This window comes from Colletotrichum gloeosporioides (genome assembly GCF_011800055.1).
Source record: "Colletotrichum gloeosporioides strain Lc1 chromosome Unknown consensus_117, whole genome shotgun sequence".
In the NCBI taxonomy this organism is placed as follows: Eukaryota; Fungi; Ascomycota; class Sordariomycetes; order Glomerellales; family Glomerellaceae; genus Colletotrichum; species Colletotrichum gloeosporioides.
Window position 1 is genome coordinate 1,141,129 of NW_025544762.1, and position 24,900 is coordinate 1,166,028.

Genomic DNA, 24,900 nt, shown 5'->3' on the forward strand with positions numbered 1-24,900 from the left:
CATCTTCGTCGTAATTATTACTACCACCCCTATTATTTTCTCTATAACTGTTGTCTTCATAGAAGTATTAGATATTCTGGGACACTGCCCGGATAGCAACTCTAAATCAATCATCTGCCGGCACTCCGGATATCTACGATACTCAGTCCGACGAAGACAGCGCTGGCTAGAACACATCCACACCCGGTCATCTTCCACAGATCACCGTGTGTATTAGTACCAAGCTCAAGGTGAAAAGATTTCGCTTTCCTTGGAATTCTAGCCAGCGTGCGAATAGCAACGAGATGCATGTACAGCACACTGTACTCAAGCCGAGCCAAAGATACTGTCTATCAAGACCCCACCAAATACATCCTTTCCCGGAGACTGAATGATCCTGTTAATCCGATTTCCTTTGCCAGCTACAAGCCAACCGCCGTTGTCTCCCAACATTTCGTCCATGGCCAAGCCGTCAGGGTCATCCGCCTTTGGCATCGTCTTTCTGAGCCCTCTGCGATCCACCACGTGCATCCCACGTGTCCACTGACCCGAGGCTTCTACGCGGATGTCCTCAGGCACGGGCGTAGACTTCCAGCGTGTGTCTTCTTTAGTAAGGATGTACCAGATGGGCATGGGATCATGCAGTTGAAGACCAGCATCGGAGTTGTTGTTGGGTCCCTTCATTGAGTCGATCTTGTCGAATGTTTTTGACATGAAGTGCCCAGTCCACTGCGCCAAGGGGCTTCCGCTCGCTAATAGGGGTGCGATCCTCTCTGTGAAGTCCCGTCTAAAGAGACGGTGCGAAGTCGTGATGTCCAAAGGAAACAAAGTCAGCTTGAGCTGGCCTTTCAAGTTGTTCGGGTACGGAGGAAGCGAAGCTGCGAGTGGCATCGTGAATTGGGGAGAAGGCGAGGTCAGGGCGAAGACACGGGCCGTTGCAGCTGGATCTGCATAAGTATTGAACTCAGCCGTCGGCGTGATGTTGCCTGGCAAGTCAATCGTCCCTCCCATAACTACAACTTCCTTGACGCGAAGAAAAGTGTCTACATCTTCAGCGGCCGCCAGCGCTAGATTGGTCAACGGTCCAATGGCAGCGATCGTGATGGAGTTAGGAGGATTATCGCGCAACAAGCGGAGAATTTCTTTGTGGGCGGGCTCTCTGGATGGGATGAACAGCGAAGATGAAAAGTTCTGCTGATCTTCATCGAAGGCAGCGTCCCAGTTTTCCGGTGGAGTGAGATGAGGATGCTCGGTATGAACACCATGCAGACCATCAGCGCCATCTGAAAGTTGTTCAGCAATTGTTCGGTAATGTTACTTCTTTACGTACGGAAATGGTCTGCGGCAAGCTCGTCTTCCTCAAGCGGGTGTGTTGCGCCCACTGCCACGAGCGGCTTGAACGCCTTGAGCGCATCAAAGCCCAAGTGTTTGCCTTTGGCCTCCCGCCATGCCATCTCCTTCTCGAGAACGTGGAAGAGAGCGACGACATTGCGAAGGCAACTGTTTGGTCAGCAAAAGTCAAGCGATCGGCATCAGAGTGATAACTCACCTGGTGACAGGAACGTTGCCGTAAGTGACGGACAACAAGAGCACCTCCAGATCCTCCGGAGATGACGAAAGTGCTTGAAGAATGGCCAGCACGTCGTCGACACCTATCAAGAAGAAACTCAGAACTCTGATCACAGCATTCAGCATGTTCACTAACCCGGGTCTGTGTCAATGATGACGCGGTTCTTTGGAGCCATGTTCGCAGTGTCAAGGCTTGGTGGAAGTTTTAGAGACGAACGGTTGATGTGGCACAAGAATGAGAGCCCGGAAAGTTCGACTTAAGTACGAATACCTGGTTAGGGTTCCATCAGGCGGAAAACCAATGGCAAGCCTCCGCAGGCATAGCCTAGCTCCCGGACACTCATTACGCGATTGTTGTCATGACACCGCAGGCGGGGAGGGCACCGGCACTACCTTGGCTTTATCCCTCCTCACAGCCCTCGCTGGTGGGCCTATGCTTGGCATCCATGGAACCAGCTATCTTCTCGAAGGACGCACAGCTGAAGTTCACTAACAACCCCGCCCTCCATGGAATCGAAGAGATCCAGCAAAGCTTTGTGCCCGCCTTCGGTGCTCTCTTGTCCATGAAGCATGTGCCTGTGACCTTTGTTAAGTTGGATCTGAGTTCTGGATGTACCTTCTGCATCGTTGAGATTGAACGTCACAGTCCTCTCGGCGAATTTCGCTCATTTGAGCAGGGAGTTTCTATTGTGTCTATGATACTCAGGATAGCCACAGCCGAGAGTTCTCATCTAGGATCAATTCAAATTCGACTCCAATCAAGTTGCAATATGGATGTCGGAACTCGATAATGTAGGAGTGCGTCAATGGCGTCCTCGGGCGTCTGCACTGTCACGATAATAGCAGCATTGGCTGGACGTATGAACTGCTCCTTTACAGCCTGTTTAATCCACTTCAAGATTCCATCAAAGAATCCATCAATATTCAGAAGACAAACACCCCTCGAGTGGATGCCCAGCTGAACCCACGTGGCAGCTTCAAGAATCTCCTCTATCGTCCCGTATCCTCCAGAGAGCGCAATAAAACCGGATCCTGGGCCACCCGCAAAAACTTCCTCTGCCATCATACGCTTGCGGGTATGCATATCTTTCACAACTGTAGTACGGCCGTATGTCATCTTGTCCGGGATGGGCATCTTGTTCTCGGAACAGATGCTGCGGTAGGTATCATCGCGCTCAAACTTGACCAAGGGCTCGGGGATGATGCCATGGACTGCGTCTGGTCCGGAAATGGAGACGAGGGTCTTGGCCACCTCTCCCATGAGTCCGACTGTGCCACCCCCGTAGACTAGGTGAGTTTTGTAAGCATCTTGATGATCTCGTCTTAGAATTGAGCACCTCTGTCTTACCAAGATCAAGGCTTTTTGCAGCCATCAACTGAGCGAGCTTGCGAGCAGCCTCCATGTGCTTTGGGCTGTAACCCGTAGATGAGCCGCAGTATATACAAATTTTCGTTCTTTTGGGAACATCATGGTTGAGGCGAGTTTCAATGTTGGCGGCTAACATATTGTTTGCCTCCCAGTAAACCAGTGATGTGGAAGGAAGGGAGTAAGAAAATCGGTGGGTGAACAATCATTGAGGAAAGCGAAATCAAACGTGAAATTTCGGGATACGAAAGAAGCAACACCTGCCTCTTTATAGTCGACGGATGAGTTCGGGGCATGAGACTGTCAGAAAGCTGGAGCTTACCCATGGCAAAGTGAGCCCTAAGTGCCCAGTTCTGATCCAATTCAACTGTGTGTGATGTTCCGTATTCCACCCGGGAGTCGCGCAAAAATCCAGCTCACGAAAGGCGTAGCCGCACATGTTGATGCGATGTCATTGCATCAGACTCGTGATCCCTGCCGGGTGGTGTGGGGGAGGAGTAGTCCCACGATCCTGGATACCGTTGTTTAAAAAGATGAACCAATCGTAAGACGACAATTGCGAGCCAGCCAATGAGAAGTAAGCAGGAGAATCTTGACTCGCCCATGACTCTCTGGGTTAGTACAGGGGCATTTCCGCCGAACTTGCCAAGTGAAGGGGGAGAACTTCGTGTCTTTTTTTCATTTCACTTTTCAATTTCACGGAGAATTCTCGTTGGTCTACTGTAAACCCGGAAGGACCACCTGTCGCGTCACTTTTAGCATCAGTGGTTTGTGTCGATGTACAGTCATGAATACAGGCCGAAATCGAGCGAGACAGCCAACAGCCAGAGTGTCAGCATCTCGGGTCAAGTCTGGCTGCAAGACCTGCAAGTAAGTCTCCCTCGGAAGGGCCCATAAAACGCCGGACCATGACTTAAACGTCTCACAGAATCAGAAGAGTCAAATGTGATGAGAATAGGCCGGCTTGCCAAAGATGCTTGTCTACGGGCAGAACCTGCGATGGGTACGGCATTTGGGGCGGCGGAGGCGGGCGCCGTTCCCTTACATCCAAGCATGCAACACAACCCTTGACGCAACCACCCTCAATATCGCGTCATAATACACGTGCTGGTGCCTTGAGCCTCAGTCATGACGAGCACAGGCAATTTGAGTGGTTCGCTCGCCGTACCACCGGCAAGCTACCCGGGGTCTTCACATGTGCCCTGTTCTGGGAAACTCTGGTGCTTCAGGCGAGCTCAACGGAGCCAGCGGTATTATATGCTGTGCTAGCGCTCGGTGCCGCCCACAGGATGGAGATTTCGAATGCGTGTTGCTGCAAAGTCGCATCGGAGGACTCCGAGTTATCCAATATCACTACCCAAAAGCGGTTGGCCTTGCAGTACTACAACAAGGCGATTGGTCTGCTTCGACCTCAGTTATGCAACAGACGCCCGGAATCCGTGCGCATTTCTCTCGTTGTTTGCATCATATTAATCTATCTAGAATTCATGCAGGGTCGTTATGAAGATGGTTATGTTCATTTCCGGCACGGCCTTCAACTTTTGGACCTTCTCACTCCAGGTCTTTCAAGCGGGTCGAGGTCATTTCGAGACTGTGCCGATGAGTCTCTCGCCGAAACCCTCGCTTGGCTCGATATCCAGACAACTCTCCTCAAAACAAACTCTTCCCAAGGTCACTACTCTCGAAAACTTCCATCTTGGCATGACACCGAAGTGCCCACTGCTTTTCGAGATATTCTTCATGCACGTCAGAGCATGGATAGACTTTTGTTTCGATCTTACGCACTAGAAGAAGAGAGTCGACAAAGTAGCTGCAATTCAGCCACAGCTTTCGACCTGCTCGGTAGTCAGAAACGTCTTAGGAATGACCTCGCATCCTGGTCAAGGACCTTCGGTACCTACACCAAGAGAATGTGGCCTGTTATTGGGGATCAAGATAAAGTTGCCTACAGCTACCTACCGGTGTATCACGAGATGGCGTTCATCATCGTCGAAACCAGTCTCTATCCAACGGACGAATCGATATTCGACCGCTACACAGACAACTTTGTCTTCATTTTGTCGGCGATAAAAGATATCCTGGAGGCCATGTTACCCGTGCCACTAGCTCATGAGGCATCGAAGCACTGCACTCAGCGGTTCAGCTACTCTGCTCAAATGGGTCTGATCCCGCCGCTTTATTACACAGCCATGAAGTGTCGAGTACCAATTCTCAGGAGACAGGCCGTTGAACTTGTCACCACAGGACTCCACGAAGAAGGCATTTGGGACACGTCCTTGTCGGCACAGATGGCCAGAGAAGTAATCTCGTTGGAAGAAAAAGGCTTATGTGGATAGGACGAGTAGCCAAGATGATAACGCTGACGTTAGTAGTGTATAAGGATAATCTCATGGAACTGCAAACGTTTGAAAAACTTCAACGATTAACCGGGTGAACACTTGAAAATTGGCAAGTTTTGTATTGAGCCTTGCTATCCGGGCGGATACTTCTGGCTAACCAGGCGGATAACTGTGATACTGAGTCAAATAGTTTATTTTATACTAACAACTTACTATTTCTATCGTCCCTGTCGTCCTTGTCGTCCCTGTTCCTATCGTCGCTATTGTCTTCGTTATTATCCTTGTTATCGTTGATGCCTACCACCCGCCCGGATAGCTTGAAATATCCGCCCGGGCAGTAAGACTCTTTATATTACTAACATCTACAATACCAACACATCTCTATCGGCGATCAACAGTTATCTATCCAAGGGAAATATAAGTCTCAAAGTCCGTAGGGAAACTCCTCAGTTATGCAGCGTTGAGTTCTGTCATGATGCGAGCCTCTTCCGCTGATCATACGCCTTGGTGATGAGCCCTGTGATTCAGCTGCTCGGAAATTTCAGAAAGTCTCAGGTCGTCCACGTCTTTATCAACAGAAGATGACACAACGCGGCCGGGAAACCACACATTGAAAGCCCCCGAGCACAGAAACATCAGAGCGGTGTCCAGGCAGTAAAGATACACCTCATTGCTCTGCAGCGTACCCGTCTGCCCCTCTGCAAACTCGACAACCCTGAAGATGGATCGGACGAGAATGAGCAAGGAGGTGAAGTAAAGCACCAAGATGTATTCTTTCCAGGGCCGGACCCCTGAAAGACTGAGCGTCGTCGGCTGTCGCAGGATGCGGTAGTGGAAGACGGAGATCGACGCCATGAAGCATGCGAAGAAGAGGATTTGGATGCCGAGGCCAACGAGGATCATGTCCTGGCCGCGATCGATCCCGCTTTTGTCGTCTGCGCCGGAAAGAATGCCTCCTCCTATGACAAGTCAGAATGAAGTGTCTATCGCGAATGCCAGAAGACTGACCTATACACTGGAAAGCGAAGGAGAGCACATCCCCGAACACGAAGATTTTGGTCAACCATCTCACGCGGATGAAAGACAGATGCTCGGCACGGAGAGAGCTGATGATGCGACCTAGCAGCATGTAGATGGAGGCAGCATACAGCGCCGGGGCGAGTAGCGGCCCAAGGGTTTGGATGATGAAGGGTATCTGCGACCAGTCCGGAGTCTCGGCTGCGTTGACTGCTCGGGCCGAGTACCCAACTACCTGAACTGTGCAAATGTCAGCCAAATGATCTTTGCAACAAAATGACAAAGATCAATTCATACAAATGGAGCCCACGACAAATGGGATGAAATACCATGTCCTCGCACGGATGGTTTGGAAGACATGAAGGACGCTGCTGATACCGAATAAGGCAGCGAATGTGATTGCGGCAGCGAGGGAAGGGTCATAATGATATTTTGAAGGAGGCTTCTGCATTTCTGACATTTTGATTGTCGTTCTTACTGTTCTCGTTGTCTTGATATTGATTATTGATTGCTGGTTGGATAACTATCTTGGCAACATCTTCCAGCGGGGATACTGGGAGCATGGCATCGTTTATATTCCACCACGGGATTAGACTTAAAATGTGACCCTGCAACAGTCCAAGATCCTTACTGGGTCTGCTAGGCCAAATTGCAAGAAAATCTGCTTGAAGTTGAAGGTAGGGCGGTGCTCGGGACTTTCTTTCCTCTTTAACACGCGTCGGTGCTTATGCACTGCCCGAGCCGGCGCCGAAACGTAAACACGAGAAAATGCGCAGTCAAGCCGCGCCCATGTTTGTAAATTCCATCAGGGTCATTTTATTGAATGCTCCCGGACTCTATTGTGGCTTGGAGATGACGAATATCTAGCCTGTTGTCGCAAGGTGGTCTGCAACCCAGCAACGTTGAGCCCACCTGCCCGAACATCCTGTCCACGAACCCATGATCAGCTGAAAGACAACTTGATATGACAGCCACAGTCAATCTTAGCTAGAATGGAGTCAATCTATCCGTTCGGCCCCTAAGTAGTCGTCTTGACCTGATAGAGTTGCGCGGGGAACAACACATCCCCCCGAAATAGGGGTCTCGTGGTGTTGCAATGCTGTTCTTGTCTACAGAAACACAGTCATGAGATTGCAGAGCTATCAATACCTGCCATCATGATACTGGTTCCGACCCTCCAGAGTCGGGCCCGAAAAAAAGGGTCTAGATCGCAAGTCAACTGCGCGACCTGCTCAAAACCGGAGAGAAAGGGGACTAGGGAAAGGCCCTGCGGCGGATGAGTCCGGACAACCACGGATGTAAGCTCAAAACTCTGCCGGGCTCCATACTTTGAGTTAAAGGTATTCATGACCGGTTTGAATGAGTGTTCGGCCTTATCAAGAGCCGAAGCGGACCGCCAATGTCTGTAGGACGGGAAACCTGGACCAGTCTCTTGGGACCACGCTCAATACAAAAGCATTGCCATACATATAAGGAGCATGTAGATATGAGGAATTAGACCTTCGTTGCTGGCTGGAATACTCTTACTGCTTTGCAACTTAATCTTTCAACGATCCTTAACTTACCTACATACAATGTCCTGGATCTTTGTCTTATCCGTGATTTTCGGCGGCGGCGCTGCGGAGATGTTCAGACCAGACGATCACTCAACCTATCTCAACGTAAGACTACTACTAGATTCAGTCTTTCTGGCAAGCCACGAACTGACGTGATAACCAAGACTCGAATCCCATCCCTGTACAACCTCTCCTCGAACCAAACCACCGGCTCCTACTGGACCAGCTTCTTTCTAACAATCATATCGGGCTCTCAATACCTCGCCCTGTCCCACGTTATGGGAAACGTTTGTAAGTATTCTCTCTTGGAACCGAAGACTCTTGACTACTGGAATAATCTCCAACACGTTACCCCACAAAACACCTCCCTCGCCGCCCCTGGATTTAAAGTCTCAGTCGGCACTTGTGGCGTGGGATCCACGACAAGCGACTTGATCTTCAGCATGTTCACCAACGCCTCAACTTCCGAACACGCTCTCGAAATCACCTGGGAGAGCACCTCCAAAGTGCTCCTAAACGGTGGAAACGCAGCCTTCGCCTTCGGCCCGGGCTTCGCAAACTCCACTGCGCCGCCGTCTCCGGCTCTCTCTCTGTCGGCAACACCAGCCACACCGTCGACCCGGCCGCGTCCCTGACGTGTTACGACCACCAACAAGGCGCCGGGGCACCGCAGAATTGGACCTGGTTCCAGCTCCACTTCCCCGGCTCCTCAACCAAAGCGAGCATCTGGGCGTACGACTTCGGCAGCCCGTCTTTCGACGCTTACCGCTTCGCTACTATCATAGTGGGCGAGGAGTCACAGTGTGTGATCCCCTTCAATATGGAAGCCGGCGGCGGGGCCTGTGGCTCGTGGACCTTGGCCAAGCCCAACCTCGTTGACCCTCAGAGTTGGACGCTCAACTTTGAGAACGGCGACGCGCAGGAGGTCCAGTTTTTGCGAAGGAAATATATGGTTCCAGGCAGCTTAGTGACACGATTTACGCGGGGTATATCAATGTGTCTGGGAGTTTCCTGGAGCAGGAAGGGGGACTCGGGGTTGTGGAGATGATCAAGCTTGACTGAGTTACCTACTCGCGACATCTCGTGGTGCAGACAGCGTGCTACAGCACTGTTTTCTGGCAGTAAGATTTCGTTCTCATGCAGGAGCTAATGTTGCCACCTCTTTTTGTGTCAATATACAGAAATCGAATCCCGTAAGAACTCTCTCTCCTCCACAAATTATGCCCTACAAACTCACACGTGATCTCCTCGCAGGTAGAGAATGAAGGACTGACACAGAAGCGAGTCAGAAACGCTTCCAAGAGCTAGACAGCCCTGAATCAGATGACGGGAATACAAGCTGTTGGTCTCTAGGGAGCTTGCTCTTGCAAAGCGGCGGAAATTTCCAGTTTCTTTTCCAACTTTTCCAAAAACGAGGCTTCCGAGGCAACTGAGCTGCAGATATTGACTCAATGTTGGTTGAAAAGATAGGATAGGGGTTGCTTTCGGTATTAGACGCCACGACCGCGGGCGAGCAGTAACTCATCATACGGACGTCACAACCATGACATTCAGATCACCAAAGACAAGCACACAGACTCATAAACATACGCACCAAGAGGCTTCAACCCTACATATTCCGCACACGGACATGCAATGTCGATCTCACGATGGGACGACAGCCGCACAGGCTATCTGGACTGCTTTAAAGCCCGTCACGCACCGTCAGAGCGAGATCGCATGGCATTCCGCAGCGCTAGAAGAGATGAGACGGCAGGTGGCTTACACACAACGTCTACCTGAACTAAAAAATACCTCACAGAGATTGCTCCCACCTTTGGGACGTCATAGTAAACCATAGACGGTCGTTGTCCTGTCTGTCCCGGGCTGCAACCGCCTTTCTCTTGATAGAATAGTGACAAGAGGATGACAATACAGTGGAGACTGTGTTGTTGTCACCAATCTACCACTCACTCGGAATGGTACAACTTTCAACCCCGTCCTTCTCAAGGTGAGTAGCGAAAAGCTTATGTTACCAGCTGCTCTCAACATAGTTAGACGACAACATCGGAGGCTGTCAAGCAACGACTCGCCGCGTTCATCTTCAACGATTCGACCACGTTCTTCGGCTCAAACCCTGCGCAGCTCCTATAATCTCCTAGCGAGACGTAACCCGGCTTGCCGTGATCCTCCTGGGCATGTGCCGCTCGGACAGATATCAGACCATCGGAGACAAGTCACCACCACTCTCGACCCAGGAGACGACACACTTTGACGGGCCGGGATGTTGAAATCCCCCGACTCTGCTGAGAACATTCATCGTACTCTGAGGGTGCGTATACCGACAGGTCAATGATAAGCATGCAACACGAAGACACCGATGCGGCCCTTCCACGGTTCAGAAATACTGAGCTGCAGCTCTGGGGCCGCCATCGTCACTCGACAACCAAGTAAGTCCCTCTTCGCTACCCAACTTGCAGCCCAGCGGCAAAGCCTATGGCGTAGGAGGTTAGAGGTTATTGAGAACTCGCCATCAGGGGCGATATAAGCTGGTAGGCGAGGCCAAGCATCACAACCCATAATCACCATGTCTGAGACGCAATGACAACCAATCAAGTCCATTTCGCAACGAGCCGGATCACAGACATGCCGTGCTATTAGCGCAGTTATCGTGACAGAAGGATGCGAAATGGGAGGCAAAATGGCAGATTACTCGAGCCGGTACTCGCTTTGTATGTCCCGGAGCAAGCAAGAAGTAAGGGATATGGTGGCTGAAAAAACGGCTGGTACCCGTGCAGGGTTGCCATTGCATACGTTTGAGCATGACCCCAGGGATTGGTTCTCGCGTAGCGGCAGCTCGCCAACCGGTATTGCGACCTCGAAACACGATACCCCGTCCAGAGCAAGGTACCCGGCCGTCCGCCCGGAGAATTTGGGCCGTCCTGGTCGGATCTAAACCATCTCATTGGAAACCACAGATTCGAAGATGACGCTTCCTCCTCTGAACCAACCGCGACAATCGTTTGGATCTTGCCGGCCTTGCCAAACCCCAGACTTTCCCAATTTGCCACGGTATTTCAATCGTTCCGGAAAGGAAATCAAATCGTCGGTGGAAGCTGGAGTTTGGCTCAGTTCTCGCCAGTCAACGTCGGCTGAGCCGTGATGCAGGAAGGCAGGCGCTCTTTCTTTTTCTTTTCTGACCGGCCGAACCTCATCCCCACATTACCGAGCCGAAGCAGGGATGCCATGCGCCACTCGGTGGCTTGTTGAATGGTTCCGCGCGGAATGGACGACTCTTGTGCAATTTGCTGATCCTCCATGAAGATCCGTCTGTCTGTAGCCAGCCGAACCGCACGCCACTTGGCACATCCAAGATGGATTGCTGCAGTCGTCTGCCCCGTATCATTTGGCTTGTCGGCAGTTGCCAAAAGAAAAGTGCGACCGTTTCTGGGAATCAATACCTAGGCCCGAGACGCTGGGATATCAAGAGCTGTCTTGATGCTCCAACGCTTTGGCTTACAATAGCGACAGAATGGTTGTCAAAGTCCCCTTTCCCATCGAACTGCGGTTGATATGAGACACGTCCATCGTACTTACGCTCACGGATGCGGCTAATGTGGCATTGCCGACATGCAGCACTCAGGAGGTACACGGGCGCTGGTGTTTATCGTTCGGCATCCCGGTTGTTAGAGAAATCGATGGCTACCATGGATCGATGGGTGGTGATTTGATGCCCGGCCAATAAACGCGGCTCAAGAACCATTCTTGTGCAGTTTAATCATCTGGAAACACTCAGGTACTGCGTGACAGTAGATCCGAATCCGTCGTGCAGACACATGCGGCGAGACTGGCGGCAAGCTTGTTGTCTTGTGCCACAGTCGCCTGCGCGTACTCGTATTCCCGGTGTGGTGTACGGCTGGCCGCTGACGACCTGCCGATCCTCAGCCTCTCCCCCGCGATGTCTCGCCGCTGCCGTTGTTGCTACCCATGCAGCCGTTTTTTCTGATGGCAGACCAATATTCGAGCTTGACGGGTTCTGATAACGGCCTCAAGTGTCCTGAGGGCGGCGTGGAGGCACATGTCTGGGCTAGGCACTCGTGGCGTTCTCTCCGAAGAAGCCGCCTGTGTTTGGACCTTTGGAAGTCTTAGGAGCCCAAATAATCAACCGGGATCCATGATTGTGGCGCGGCATGGCGCGCCCTAAAGCGGTACGTACATCGACACGGTAGCATCCAGTGCGTCATTCATCAGCGATGCCCTGGTCGACTTTTTAATAGAGACGAACCAGGGGGCTGACCTCTCGAGAATGAGTTCGCGTCCCGTTATTTGCGGGTTTGATTCGGGAGAGTTGGGGGAGTGAGATTGTTCTGGACTCTGTTTTTCTACTGTACGGTTATTCTGTAATTCTGCAGCCTGACGAGCCGAGGGAATGATAATGACAATTAGGCGTGAAGGATTCGAGGGAACGTAAAGAAGAAAGTTGCGTGGATCTTAGCATGATTAGCTGACAACAACAAAAACAGCAAAACAAAAGTTTGGAACTTGAGCCCCTGAGGCCTAATCTGCCCACAGCGGGTGTTCATCAATGTTTAGCGTCTTGTCTGTCTCTCAAAAATTCAGGCCCGGCTGCCGCTCGAGTCAAGAAGGAGAGGTGGCACAGACGATGATTTGATCGATGACAGTATGACGCTCCTCTGATGACAGGGCCAGCCCACCCTACCAGAAGAGCTGAATGATTGCTGCTAGGGCCAAATACGGCTTGACCAGGCTTGCTAGGTGCCAGTGAGTGGCAGCCCAGGGGCGAGCCAGGGGCTATATCAAGCTGTCTCTAAGTTTGGTGCTAAGGCAACTTGTCTGCAGGGATTCGCGGCACACCTCTTGAAGCACCACACCACAACTTGGCATCTTGGATGGTCTTTTGCTAATTTCCCTTCCAAGGTTGAGCTGCAGCAGCACATGGGCGAGTAAACGGCCAAATCCTGATGCTTCTCCTTTGGGTCGTTGGTGCCTGCGTGTACTGTATCCGTAAGCGTGCTATCCGAAGGCGTGCTGAGCACAGAGAGAAGAAGCACCAGCGGGTAACACTGGTTGGCCGTTGTACTCTATTACCATGCTGGTCCTCAAAAGCCGGGACTGACCAACACTCGCTGTGGCCGTCTAAAAGAGCACAACGGTGCAGGGGAGCTTGGTGAGCTTTGATTTGCAATCCCGCGGCCGGGCTCGCCAAACAGGCCGAAGACCAGGGGGCGGACTGACAAATGGGGCGGCCCAATTGACCCTCGCCGGGAGTCCGGTTCGTTTTTCACTGAGACCTCGTTCCGCTTGCTGACAACCGTGTGATCTATCTATCCGGGCGCATCCGTAAACACGCGTATGGTGACATTGGGTGTTCTGTGCCTGGCTTTTCTTGGCGCGATTTCCCAAGCACCACCCACTGCTGTGCCGCCTTCTGCAGGCTTGCCTTGTAGACGGCGTTCCGAAGATTGATAACAGTGGAGGTGATTTTCGAGATTTTCGAGTCTGCTGCAGGACAACAGGCCCCGTATCAAGGCACAGCGAAGAGGGACTGCAGCGTACCTTGTACGACCTGCAGTGCGCCCCAGCGACATTCCAGGTGTTGTTGACATAGAGCCGAAAGCCTTCGGAGGCACAGGAAATTTTGCGATCGCACAATCGCCAGTCAAACGACGCAGTGTATAAACAGCTGGCGGTGTCGCCGTTCGCCCCCATCATGTTCGGAATAAAAAGCGTTGTGGGAATGTGGGATAACCCAGGGGCCTGTGGATGTTGTTTCTTGGGGTGCCGACTCGGGGGCACCACTTTTGACTTGCCAGGGGTGGAGCGGCCTTAAAGTGCTATGGGTATTGGGGATTGACGATCGAAGATCCAACAATGCTGGTGCAGCCGAATTCTGATTCTGGACCTGAGCAAGATGCCAATCTGCTTAGCGATCCTCTGTCGGATGCACAGAGTGGTAGGCCCCCAAGCCAAGCGCGGACCGAGATGATGAGATAAGGGTCATGGGAGAGGAGGCTCCGGAGTTGCGGAATTGTCTGGGAAGATGGAATTGAAGGTGATTTGTTTCTTGTCGGCATCCATCTCGTCGGGCCTTGTTTCCGAGCAACGGAAGGCGCCCCGAAGAGATGCCTGCGAAGAAGAGTCGGCTCCGATGGCTGATAGACGGACAGCAGGAATGCGGACGGTCATGGCGTATGATGTGATGATATTGAAGCGATATTATGCGCGGCGATGTGATCTCTGGTCTTGATATCAGGAGCCTGCTCACCGTCTGCTCTCGGGGGCGGCACCTTTTGCCCATGCTGGTGCAATGCTGGGTGTCCACATTGTCTGTATCCCGGAAGGCAGTCTTGGCGGCTTTGTGAGCCGGGGACAGGGAAGTGGACACCAACATCAGGCACAGCCAGGTAGAACGGGGAATCGGGATGGGGTTTCGATCCACTCACTGGTCAAGACCCAAAAGCCGGTAGGGTCGCAAGCATAGCGGGAATCTGTGGTCTGCACGCTGCCGCCGGACCATGCCATGCTATTGCCAAAAAAACCATGGAAGAGGCCGTACAACAGTGGGACGGCCGTTATCGAGTTGGGAAGGACTCCGAGCAAAGTTATGCGGTGTTTCGGCCGACGATGAAAGGAAGGAAAAAGCTGCGAAAAGGAATGACGAGTGCCTGCCTCACTTGACACAGCTGGGCGGGCAGATTGTCTCCATGGCGAAAGGTCTCTCGGTGTCTCTGGCATGGTCTGGGATTGAATCGTCCGGAAGAATCCCTCCTCCTGGCGGGCCGGTGTCGATAGGTATTTCGACGTCTCCGAACCGCACGGCGGAGGCTTGTCAATAACAGTAGACCGGTGCCGTCATGTTCCAAGGGCCTGTTTCGTTCTCCGTTGTTGATGGCAGGCGAGGTTGCGGCGGAAATGGAAGGTAAATGGAGTCAATCTGGAACCAATGGAGGATGAATATGGGTAGTCGTCGGGCCGTTTTAATGTATTTGGGTGAAAGTCTCCAACGCTGAAGCGACGCTGGAACATCCGCGACAGTTACCCGATGGCGATTGTTTCGTCATAGGACAGACAGGACAGCGTTCAGACGGAAAGAACTCTCTAGCATCTTGCCATGTGTGCCTTCTCAGCTAAGGTACCTCAGCTTGTCTCGCCAGCTGGGGCAAGACCTGACCTGTTCATCTGTTTTCTAACGCGCCTTCCCTGAGACGAGCAGCTGACTGTTGGCTCTTTGCTTATGGCAACCGCGAGGGTGTGCGGCTGTATCAGGTAGCTGCTGACACTCCCGTCGCACCTTTCCCCGCGGGCAATTAAATTATCAAACGAGACGGTAGGTGCTTTCAAGGAAGGCAGGTGATGGCGATGGCAGGTATGGCCTGGGTCGCTATCGCCTCAACTGCCATGGGCCTCTTTATCTGTCATCCACTTCGTACAAAGTTCCCATTTCACGTCAGGAGCGATGCTCCCCTCTCTCTTCCCGGGCGCCCTGACACATTGGAGACAAATTAACATCCATCCCATCTGGTGGACATTCTGCAATTGCCAAGCAAACTCAATTCAAGCGAAAGCATTGCCTCGGGACACCTTATTTCGCGGTGAAATTGTCGAAAATCTATCTTTTACTTTGGTTTGTTCCTTCCGCAACCGCCTCATTGGCTCCCATGTCGTCCCATCGGTTCGCCACGGCGAGTCGGAGCCCGCCCGCTCCGTATGCAACCAACAACGGGCTGCCCGCCGTTCCGCCTGTCGAGCGAAAGCATCTCGTCAAAGTCGACGAACATTCGAAAGTCCGACTTGCAGAAAGGGAAACCGATTACTGGCTGCCGTTCGTTCCGGTACGTACCGCATCCCCGAGCTGGACGCCCGAGGTGGGCTCCCGAGCCTGTCTTCAGTCCTTTTTTCGGGCGCACTACAAAGTCTACGATGCCGCAATACGGTACCAAGCATTGCAGTACCTCCCGACCGGCATCCCCTCTCCACCGCCAAATCCAACCAGAAGGTTGCGGCTTCGCGGCTCCACGCTAGGTAGGACTCAGCCACTGGGAGGGACGATTTGACGTGTCCCCCCGCGTGTTTACTGCGTCGTATGCTGATGACCGCCCCACGCAAAGAAAAAATACGGCCTACAGTCCTCCACTAAGTGTTCTGTACACCCCTGAGCACGCCGAACCTTTGCGACACGAATGTTTGGTGTTGCACTCGCACACTATTGGGACCAGAATCTGCAGGTTCCATTCATGTGTGAGGAGAGTCAGTCAGTCGAGGCCTTGACCTAGTCAAACAGAACCTCAGATCTGACTGTTTCTCCATGAAGCCACTTGGGGCGACAACCAAAAACCCGACGAGGGCCTTATCTCTTGAACCAGTCCTATGCACAAAAGCGGTGGCAGGTGAACGCCGGCAGACGGGACACACAGAACCCCCAACGCGCCGGGAGTTGCCATTGCGGTTGTCAGTTAATCTGTGCTGTTCTTGCTCGGACGTCCGGCGCAAGATAAAGGCCGGTCAGTCGAAAGGGACTTGCCGGCGCCATGCCACGACACGCTCGACACGAAAGCGCGCCTGGGCGATCTGCCAGGTCTGCCCTACGCTTGGATGCGGCTTACCACATCTTGAGATGAAGTACAGCGCCTGAGCTGAGGATGAAGACTGCCAACGGCTGCCTACCAACCTCGCCGGCTGGGCCTTACTTACGCTTGTTGATGGGATGCCTCTGGACTGTCTTGAACAGAGCTGCAGCAATCCGAAGGTTTCTGTGCTGTCAGTACTTTTATTTTCTTTCTTCATGGGATCCTCATCTTCCGACTCGTCCGCTTTGTTTGTCCGGCTTTTGCGGCGCATACCGCTGCTTCTGCATTGCATCACACCTCAAGAGTCAATACACGCCCTGGCCTGCCTGTCGTCTGCGACGCACTGTCATTTTCCTTGGCAAAACAGGCTTACCCCTCGTAATCAGCCCGAAGTGACGGCCAGTAGAGCCACACTCGCAGACTCAACTGTGGTTGGTGGGGACCTGCAAATCAGCTTCAATTGCGTACTGTGTCGTTGATTATCAACAAGCTTTGGGGGTCCAATTGCTTTCCCATCTCGCCCAGTTCAATGATTGAGGTTGTTTGCTGATGCTTTGTTATTCTTCATCAGGTGGGAAACTTTTCTTCTTCTACGCGTGCTCAAAGACACCGATCCAACATTCGGTCCGCCGGGCACAGAGGAACCAGTACAAGCCAGTCGTTATCGCCGGGTGGGATGGGAAAACTCGTCAGTGGTTTTGATTCTGATCCAACACGAATGCAGGCTAGTCAGGACAGTCAGTGCCCGCGCCATCTTTGATGGGCCGTCGAGACTACTGCTAGTTGGGACATCAACCCCCGGGCCAGTGGAGGAAGATCCCGCTGCCCGCGCGCGCAACACACCGGCGGCGGCGGCGTCCACGTCTTGTCCTTCTCTGCGCCTGCAACGCTGTCCAAGGAACCAACGGGTCGCAAAGACAAAGGGGGCGGCGGCGCGCTAGGAGGGTTGCCCAGTTGGGAGGTTACTGCGCCGTACTATCACACTATGTATCCGTAGACGACATGGACTCGGAAGTGTTCCTGTACGTGTACAAGATGTGCCATGCATCCACGTATCTGACGAGCTGATCTGGCAGGGAGGGAGGGAGGCGAGCAAGCCCAGAGTGCGGTCGGGCGGGCGTACAGAATGTCAATTAATGTCATGTTTCCGGATCATAGGAATTAAGTTGGACAATAGCTTCCCGGGCAGCAAGAATTGGAAGGAACCACAGAAAATCTGCCTGTTTGTGTACGTACCTGACTCTGTGTAGGGCGATGCCTGTCAGACGGGAGTGTCTGTTGTCGAAAGGTGCGGCCGACGCAAACTGGTTGTGAGGAACTGGAGGTGGATGGACGGGGACTGAGAATGGAAGAGACATGGAAGGAAAGGGTACGTACCTGTCCTTGGAGGCAGTTGCCAGGAAAGTCAAGGGAAAAGAGAAGGCGGGACCCAACCCAGCAAAACAGTTCCTCCCTCCCTTGCCCGTTGAACAACACAGCGCGCACAACACAAGCGACAGTGGTCTAAAAAGAGGCATAGTTCGACAGGGAAGACGCAACCTGCACCGCCCTTCCCGAAGCGCATCCACAGTTGTAAATCCACAGTCCGGGGGTTGGGTCGCTGCCGTCGGTTTTTTCCTTAGTGTACCAGCGCCAGCCAGCAATCAGTCAACAAGGGAAGAGGGAGAGAGAGAAAAGCGCAGGGAAGCAAGCGCAGATGCAGACTGATGCCCAGCACCCAAGTGGCATGTATTCTCTACATTGGAGAGGCTGCAGACGCAGCTTTTGAGAAACGAGAAAAGGCGCAGTATTTGGAACGTACAGGTCGAAGAAAAAGGTGCCGAATGTGTATCCGCATCGGCATCTAGTATGTAGGATGCAAATAGTCCATGGAAATCTGTGCATCAATCCCCATCTAAGCAGCCCGGAAGCCGTGTGTACATACGCACGCCGCAGTGTACATCTTTACTGCGGCTAGGAGAGCAACCCACTCACTCCGATCTGATGGCCGTCCGTCCATCCATCCCAGCCTTCTACGCAGTAGTCCAGTCCAGTCCAGTCTGTTCCAGTCCACATCCCATCCTCCTGTCTTGTTTGCATGTCCGTCTAGTCACCCAGCAGGTAGTCAGTCTCCCCTTCACTGCCTGGGTAAGTGCCCGAGGCAGGGTGTATCCAGTCCTGTTCTGAGGTATCCTCGTCGCGGATATGCCCCATCTGCTCCTTCCACGTCCTGACTTTCACTTTACCACCCCGAATACCCTCCGGACCCTTACCTGCTGTTGCCTGTCCATGTGCTTAGGTTTTTTTCTCAATCTCAACTAGCAGCCCGAGTTCTTTCTGTGCCTGGTCTGAGAGTTCCGTCGTGTACCTCCCCGGCGGCGCCTAAGGTTGGAGTACGTCCTCGCTCCATGGCCGGCCACCCTGCCCCGCCCCCTGTCATCGTCTCTCGTGCCCGCCTTCCGCAGACGCTGGGCCTCCAGGAGTGTCTTCTCGCACTCGTCCAGTCACCACATCGTCTTTCGGGTCGTTACCGCGTGGCTTTTCACTTTCAATCCCCCCAGGCCGTCCTGTCGCCAGGCGCAATCCGCACTTCGTACTGCCAGACCAGACCTCACATCCATAGAGGTAGGTGTCTTTCCCCGAAACACACCACCTCACAGACACACCTCGCACACCTCGCACACCACCTCATCCTCATCCACTCTTCCACGTAAGGCGAAGGCGGCGCACACAATTCCTAGTCCCCAATCCCCGCTGCCAGCTTGCAAATCTCACGTCCATCCCAGCAAGTAGCACGTACCTGCCCTACCTTACAGCACCTACATAGGGGAGGGGGAACACTCTGCAGCCGACCTGCCTTGCCTTGCCTTGCCGTACCTAACTGCCCGCAGTCTTTACGCCCAAAGTACCTCCTTCACCTTACGATACGCTGAAAGGTACTTTGTCTACCTACCCGCGTACCTCTCTCACACCCTGCGCCGGGCCCGACCTGTCCTGGCCTGACCTTACCTCACCTTACACGCCTCGTCCAGCCATTGCCGCTCTCCACCACCTTGGCTCACCCTCCTTCTGCCATCATCCCGTCCTTTTCCCCCCTTCCTCTGATCTCTCTTCCCACCCCAATTCCTCGTTGTTTTTCGCACGAGTGAACCGAAAAAAAAAAAGTGTTGTCCTACGAAACGCCAGACAACACACATTCACCCCCCCGTCTCCTTTTTTGACCCTCTTGTAATCCTAAACCTCGTCACCTCCTTCGACGATCACGCCCCCCGTTCGCTGTCCTCCCCCAGGCCGACCAGTCTTCGAAACACGACACGCTCTTGGTCAACCATCCATTCGTTACATAGGCAGTCTTCTCGTTGCTTTGCAGATTCCTTCCCCGGCAGCCTCTCTCGACCTAGTACCTACCTACCTAGCTACCCGTTCTTGTGTGTGCTTTCGCGTCTGCGCCTGCTTCAGCTCTTGCTTCACGTACCAGCTGCATCTGCATTGCCTCGCCCTTTCCCCCATTTCGAACAGGCCTTATTCTGTTAGCCCACCTTCATCAGCTCGACAGGCCCGCCACGACTTCGACTAGCCATTCCAGGCGTCACGTTCGTTAATTCTGTTGTGTTGACAAAACACACAAAAAAAAACGCCTCGGTCTACCTCGTCTTTGGCGCTACCACAGACTACGAGAAGGAAGAAAGAGAGTCTATCGGTCGTCGAATCGCTTCATCTCCCCGTCACCCCAAACCCGCCTCGATACGCTTGTCCCATAATCGAATGGGTCTGGGTCTGAGGCCTATCGAACCCACCAACGCGCCCACCTGCCGACCTGCTGCCGCTCAGTAGGGGATTTCGAACAACCGAAGAAGAAACGAATTGCGAACTGTGTCGGCGATACTTTAACGGCACACTATTGCACCAGCCATATCTCGTTGCTGGCGGACCATCGAACGAAAGCCACATCCGGCGGTTGTTCCATTCGCCGTCCGTTGCACAAGGCTCACGACGTCGGCTTGCGCTGCGTTGTCGTGAGAGAGTGGTGTACAGAGGGTACAACAGGCGACCACTTGGCCAGCCCACCAGCTAATCCACATTTGGGCCCATCATGGCACCCATGACGCCCCGGCTCAAGATCCTCTCAGGTGCGTCCATTTCCCTGGCTTCAACTCTTCCCGCCCGCTCCAATAATTGCTTCTTCTTCCATCGGTGCGACCGTGTGGATCGGAATTTTGTGTCCCTTTATCTCTACCCGTCAGCCCGGCTTTTCTTCCCCCCATTACACCTTTCCCGTCCTGAACCCCAAAACCACACTCGTTTTTTTCCTTACCACCCCTCTCTTTTTTTTCTCCCTCGCTTCAGGCACCGGTGCTCGTGCATCGTGTCGAACGCGATTCGCCATGGCCGAAGAAAACAACAGCAGTGAGCTAATGAGCGTGTGTTCAGTGGGAGGAAATCCAGTTTCTGCCTTCTTGTCATGGAGATTACAGGCCACCAATGCCTGCGACGTTACACTCGTGTGGAAGTCCGGATATGATCATGTTGCGCAATACGGCATCTCGTTCAAGTACGTTTTGCTCCCTGCCGAGCCTTCCGCGCAGCGTCTAATCAAGGGATTGCAGGTCACCCATCTTTGGCAACGAACGCTTCAAGCCTCGACATGGTAAGCAACCTCGAGTATTTCCAGAAAGTCACCAGAAAACAATTGCTAACGCGGGTTTATAGTCGTCCGCGTTCCCGAAGAAGCCGCCAACACCGTCGGTCCATTCGATTATGTGATTTTGTGCATCAAGGCCCTTCCCGACGTCTACGACCTCGCCGCCGTCATCGATGCTGTTGTTACTCCCCAGCACACATGCATCCTTGTCAACACGACTCATACACTCGGTGTGGAAGCCGCCATTGAAGAACGATTCCCTACCAATGTTGTCCTGTCGCTGGTTTCCAACGCTGAGCTTTCTCAGCTTGGCCAGAGCGAATTCGAGCACAAGGGATCTACTGAAATTTGGGTCGGACCCTCCAGCAAGAATGATAACATCCCGCCGGCGATTCAGGAGGATATGGCTCAGGCACTTGCCATGACATTGACAACGGGCCAGGTTGACTGCAAGGTTTCTCAGAATATTCGCCAACAGCAGTACGAGAGGGTCATTGGGTAAGCACCCCCTGGACACAAGGGCGCTAATCATTCACTGACAAATTCCTAGTCCAATTGCATTCCACCCTGCGAGTGTGATATTCGAGACAGCAAACCACACCCAGCTGCTCGAGAAGATTGGCGTCAGGGACCTGGTGAACGACGTAATCGATGAACTGTTCGCCCTCGCGACGGCACACGGTTGCAAATTCGCACCCGATTTCAAGCAGAAGACAATCGACGAGATGACGAAGCCCACACCTACCGAGAGCATCATGTGGCAGGATTATATCGCGAGACGCCCGATGGAGGTCGAGACGTATCTTGGTTCCCCGATCAAACTGGCCAAAGAGGCCCGCATTCCCGTTCCGCGTATCGAAACACTCTACGCTGTTCTGCACAACCTGAACATTGTCAACCGCCAGAGGCCGCCCAAGCCTGTCGATGGAATGGGAGCCCCGGGATCTCCCACCTCCCAGTCACCGGCGCCGAGAATGTCCACACAGAACGGCGCGCGCCCGATGAACGGCAACGGTATGCCTCCTCGTGGTCCCCGCCCGAGGAACTCGTCCAACTTGGGGCCCCCGCCCCCGGGCATGCGCCGACCGCCTATGAACGGAGGCCCCCCGAACGGCTACCCCCGTGGCCCGCCCGGCCCTGGATCTCGAGCAGCATCCAGGCGAGGATCGCTGGAAGGAAATGAATTGGAGGAGTTCTCTCACCTCATGCTGTACGACGATATTCCCGAAGGTGGCGAGCCTGGCTACGTCCCCGGCCCGGATGGTTCTGACTTAACGATGCGTGAACGAGAGTTGGAGTTGCGCCAGAGGGAGCTGGCGATGAGGGAGCGAGAGATGCGGATGAGATCGAGGGGACCGCCTCCCAGAAGAGGCCCTCACCCAGGACCTCACCCAATGCGCAACAGCGCGCAGGCATTCGATGATGAGGACGATGACGACGACTATTTCGACCCCATGTCTGGACCTCCGCCTCCCATGATCGACCCTGAGAATTTCGATATGATGAGCGTCACATCAAGGAAGAACCGGAAACAAGCACCCCCTCCTCCCAACCGTGCCCAATATCACAAGAATGAGATTTACGATTCTGCAGCGCCCCCTGTTCGGACCTCGAGATTTCGCCCGAACTTCGGTCGCAATCGATCCAGCCAGATCGCTAACATGCCTCCCATGAACGAAAACATCTTGGACGACCCGCTCCTGTCCATGACGTCAAACCGTTACGGCGCAGTTGATCGAGGCGCCATGAACGCGGGATCGAGAGCGAACTCGCTGACGGCTTCGCGCTTGGACGAAATGCAGATGGGAGGACCAATGCAGATGGGAATGAACGGAGCATTCCCTCGACGGGCTAGTCAGTCACCGGGGAACCCGTACAGTCCTTCAATTCGGGGTGGCAGCGGTAGACCTTCGCCGCCGAACGGCTATGGCGGCCCGTCCATGAACGGCCGGCCATCGCCTCCCAACGGCGTCCGTCAACCCGTGCCCCGATACCCTCCCGGCCATGGTAACGCAGTCGCGCCACAGCAGGTTGAGCAACATGTCGGGGTGAGCGGCCTCCTTCCACCCAAGCAGAAGAATGTGAGAAGTCTGACTGGTAGTGCGAGCGCCAGCGCGGGCAGTGGTGAATCTCAACCGGACACTGAGCCCTCAGCCCACAGCAGCCAGAGTAGTCTTGGAGCGCGCCCGCCCATAGGAGTGCGGTAAACTCAAGCCTCTGGCTGCTTCACCGCATCGAAGCGACGACGCCGAGCCGGCGACACGGAACGGCATTGACATGTATGGCATAACTGCGACCCGACACGAACACGACGAGACGTCTCCTTCATCCGGCACGCTTGCCGACCATGGGAATCATACTACCGTGATCCCTTCACACCTCCCAACTTCTCGCCTCGTCCCACGGCAACACGATAACGACACGAAACGTTTAGACAGGGTCTTGGTCTATTCTTCGCGACAAAAACACATAGCTAATTCGACGACCTTTTTTCCTTTATCGAATGGACCATAGTCCAGTACATACATACGGCATTGTGGCGATGGGAACAGATTTTCAACTTCTGGTAATAGCAGCATTGGCGTGGACGACCTCTTCAGCTCGGTTTCGAGGAACCGCCGTTGGGTTTGGAAACAGATGGTTACGTCACGACGGCGGGCGTCTGGATGGGTTCTGATTTGCGAAGTGACGGACATGGCCGATCTTCAAAAGTTGATTCATACCGAAACCTCACGGCGGTGACGAATGTCTTGCGTTCTTTGGGCCATGATGGGCGACGTGGGAAGTTGGATGTGTATAAAACGGAACGCCTATCCAGGCTATTTTTTTCTTTTGTGTCTGTCCTTCACGACGAAATTTTCTTTTGGGGGAAGGCCTCTCTGTGGGCGAACCACGGGAGCGGCCGGTTGAGATCACAAGTAACGAGCATAGACAGGGCCGGAAGGGGTTTTTGATCCGGCAATACAAAGATGGGAAGATTATTGCATGGCTGAGAGAAGAAGGGTGGCATGCCCAGGCCGGAGCCTCTCTGCGAAGGGGAATTTTGGCTTTGGTTTCGTAATATTTAGTTTCCCGCTGATGAGGATGGAGACGGAGGGTGGATGGAGGCTCCGTTTGGGAAGAGGTGGAATTAGAAAAGTTCGAGGGGCACGGCATGTAGGCAGCTCCTTTAGGCGTTCAGCTTGAGCGCAATGGAAAGTCAGACTCAAAGCAATATTTTCAATGACTTCAGACCGTGGGTGACGATGTGAAAGCTGAGTTCAAAAGCCCCTTTTGTGGCTCGGACTGTGGCTTGTGAAAAAGCCGACTATGACGCAGATCTGCAGTTTCGCGAGGACGTTCCTTTCTCACAAGCCAAACTCGGGCACGGGTTGGTTGAGACACTAGCAACACGGGTTGAGCTTGGCCGAGGATCAATATCTTGTTCCTACTAAGCAGCTAGGTCTGCTGCGCCTGCTTGACGGGTGTCTACGGCTTACATTCGATTCCTTACCTTAAATTTCAAAAGCATTGGAGGCGATGCGTGCATTGCAGCTGCCATCTGAAGTAAGGACAGGAAGAACCCATCCGTGCGAACTGGACCCCTTTTTGCGCCCCGTGGGAACCTGCAGTGCTACCATCCATCAGCAAATCATTCGAACGCGTTGCTTGGTTTTTTTTCGCATGTCGAATATGTAGGTCATTGTTTATGCGTGTCGTCTGGTGGAAGGGCCGACTGGGGAAAGGTTGTTGCTGGCTTGTGAGTGTGGTTGTGTGCGGTTCAGGCATGTTGCCTGACTCTCTGCAGGTACGTACCTGGATTTCATCGTGGGAGGTGGACAGCTGGTGACGGGGATTGACAGGCTGCACGGACGGGCGGCGCGGCAGGCGGGATCCGATTCAGTGT

At 53.4% G+C, this 24,900-nt stretch overlaps 6 protein-coding genes across 6 annotated transcripts; 3 read left to right on the forward strand and 3 right to left on the reverse strand.

The window, feature by feature from the left end:
* Nucleotides 1–306: 306 nt before the first annotated feature.
* On the reverse strand, nucleotides 307–1,724 carry GCG54_00009258 (Uridine nucleosidase 1; the record flags this gene model as incomplete). The annotated part of the gene is made up of 4 exons (XM_045409206.1): nucleotides 307–1,262; nucleotides 1,310–1,479; nucleotides 1,529–1,631; nucleotides 1,685–1,724. 4 exons carry the CDS (start codon nucleotides 1,722–1,724, stop codon nucleotides 307–309), a joined length of 1,269 nt encoding a protein of 422 aa, XP_045256451.1.
* A 566-nt stretch (nucleotides 1,725–2,290) lies between these two features.
* GCG54_00009259 (Bifunctional cytokinin biosynthesis protein) lies at nucleotides 2,291–3,053 on the reverse strand (the record flags this gene model as incomplete). The annotated part of the gene is made up of 2 exons (XM_045409207.1): nucleotides 2,291–2,835; nucleotides 2,897–3,053. The coding sequence occupies 2 exons, from the start codon at nucleotides 3,051–3,053 to the stop codon at nucleotides 2,291–2,293; spliced, it is 702 nt and encodes a 233-aa protein (XP_045256452.1).
* Nucleotides 3,054–4,414: 1,361 nt separating this feature from the next.
* GCG54_00009260 (uncharacterized protein) lies at nucleotides 4,415–5,250 on the forward strand (the record flags this gene model as incomplete). The annotated part of the gene is made up of 2 exons (XM_045409208.1): nucleotides 4,415–4,682; nucleotides 4,742–5,250. 2 exons carry the CDS (start codon nucleotides 4,415–4,417, stop codon nucleotides 5,248–5,250), a joined length of 777 nt encoding a protein of 258 aa, XP_045256453.1.
* A 498-nt stretch (nucleotides 5,251–5,748) lies between these two features.
* On the reverse strand, nucleotides 5,749–6,730 carry GCG54_00009261 (Protein RTM1; the record flags this gene model as incomplete). Its single annotated transcript, XM_045409209.1, has 3 exons — nucleotides 5,749–6,212; nucleotides 6,262–6,510; nucleotides 6,568–6,730. 3 exons carry the CDS (start codon nucleotides 6,728–6,730, stop codon nucleotides 5,749–5,751), a joined length of 876 nt encoding a protein of 291 aa, XP_045256454.1.
* A 1,539-nt stretch (nucleotides 6,731–8,269) lies between these two features.
* GCG54_00009262 (uncharacterized protein) lies at nucleotides 8,270–8,874 on the forward strand (the record flags this gene model as incomplete). The annotated part of the gene is given in 2 exon segments (XM_045409210.1): nucleotides 8,270–8,418; nucleotides 8,433–8,874. The coding sequence occupies 2 exon segments, from the start codon at nucleotides 8,270–8,272 to the stop codon at nucleotides 8,872–8,874; spliced, it is 591 nt and encodes a 196-aa protein (XP_045256455.1).
* An 11,883-nt stretch (nucleotides 8,875–20,757) lies between these two features.
* GCG54_00009263 (Meiotically up-regulated protein 72) lies at nucleotides 20,758–23,221 on the forward strand (the record flags this gene model as incomplete). The annotated part of the gene is made up of 4 exons (XM_045409211.1): nucleotides 20,758–20,924; nucleotides 20,980–21,020; nucleotides 21,083–21,512; nucleotides 21,565–23,221. 4 exons carry the CDS (start codon nucleotides 20,758–20,760, stop codon nucleotides 23,219–23,221), a joined length of 2,295 nt encoding a protein of 764 aa, XP_045256456.1.
* Between the last annotated feature and the right edge of the window lie 1,679 nt (nucleotides 23,222–24,900).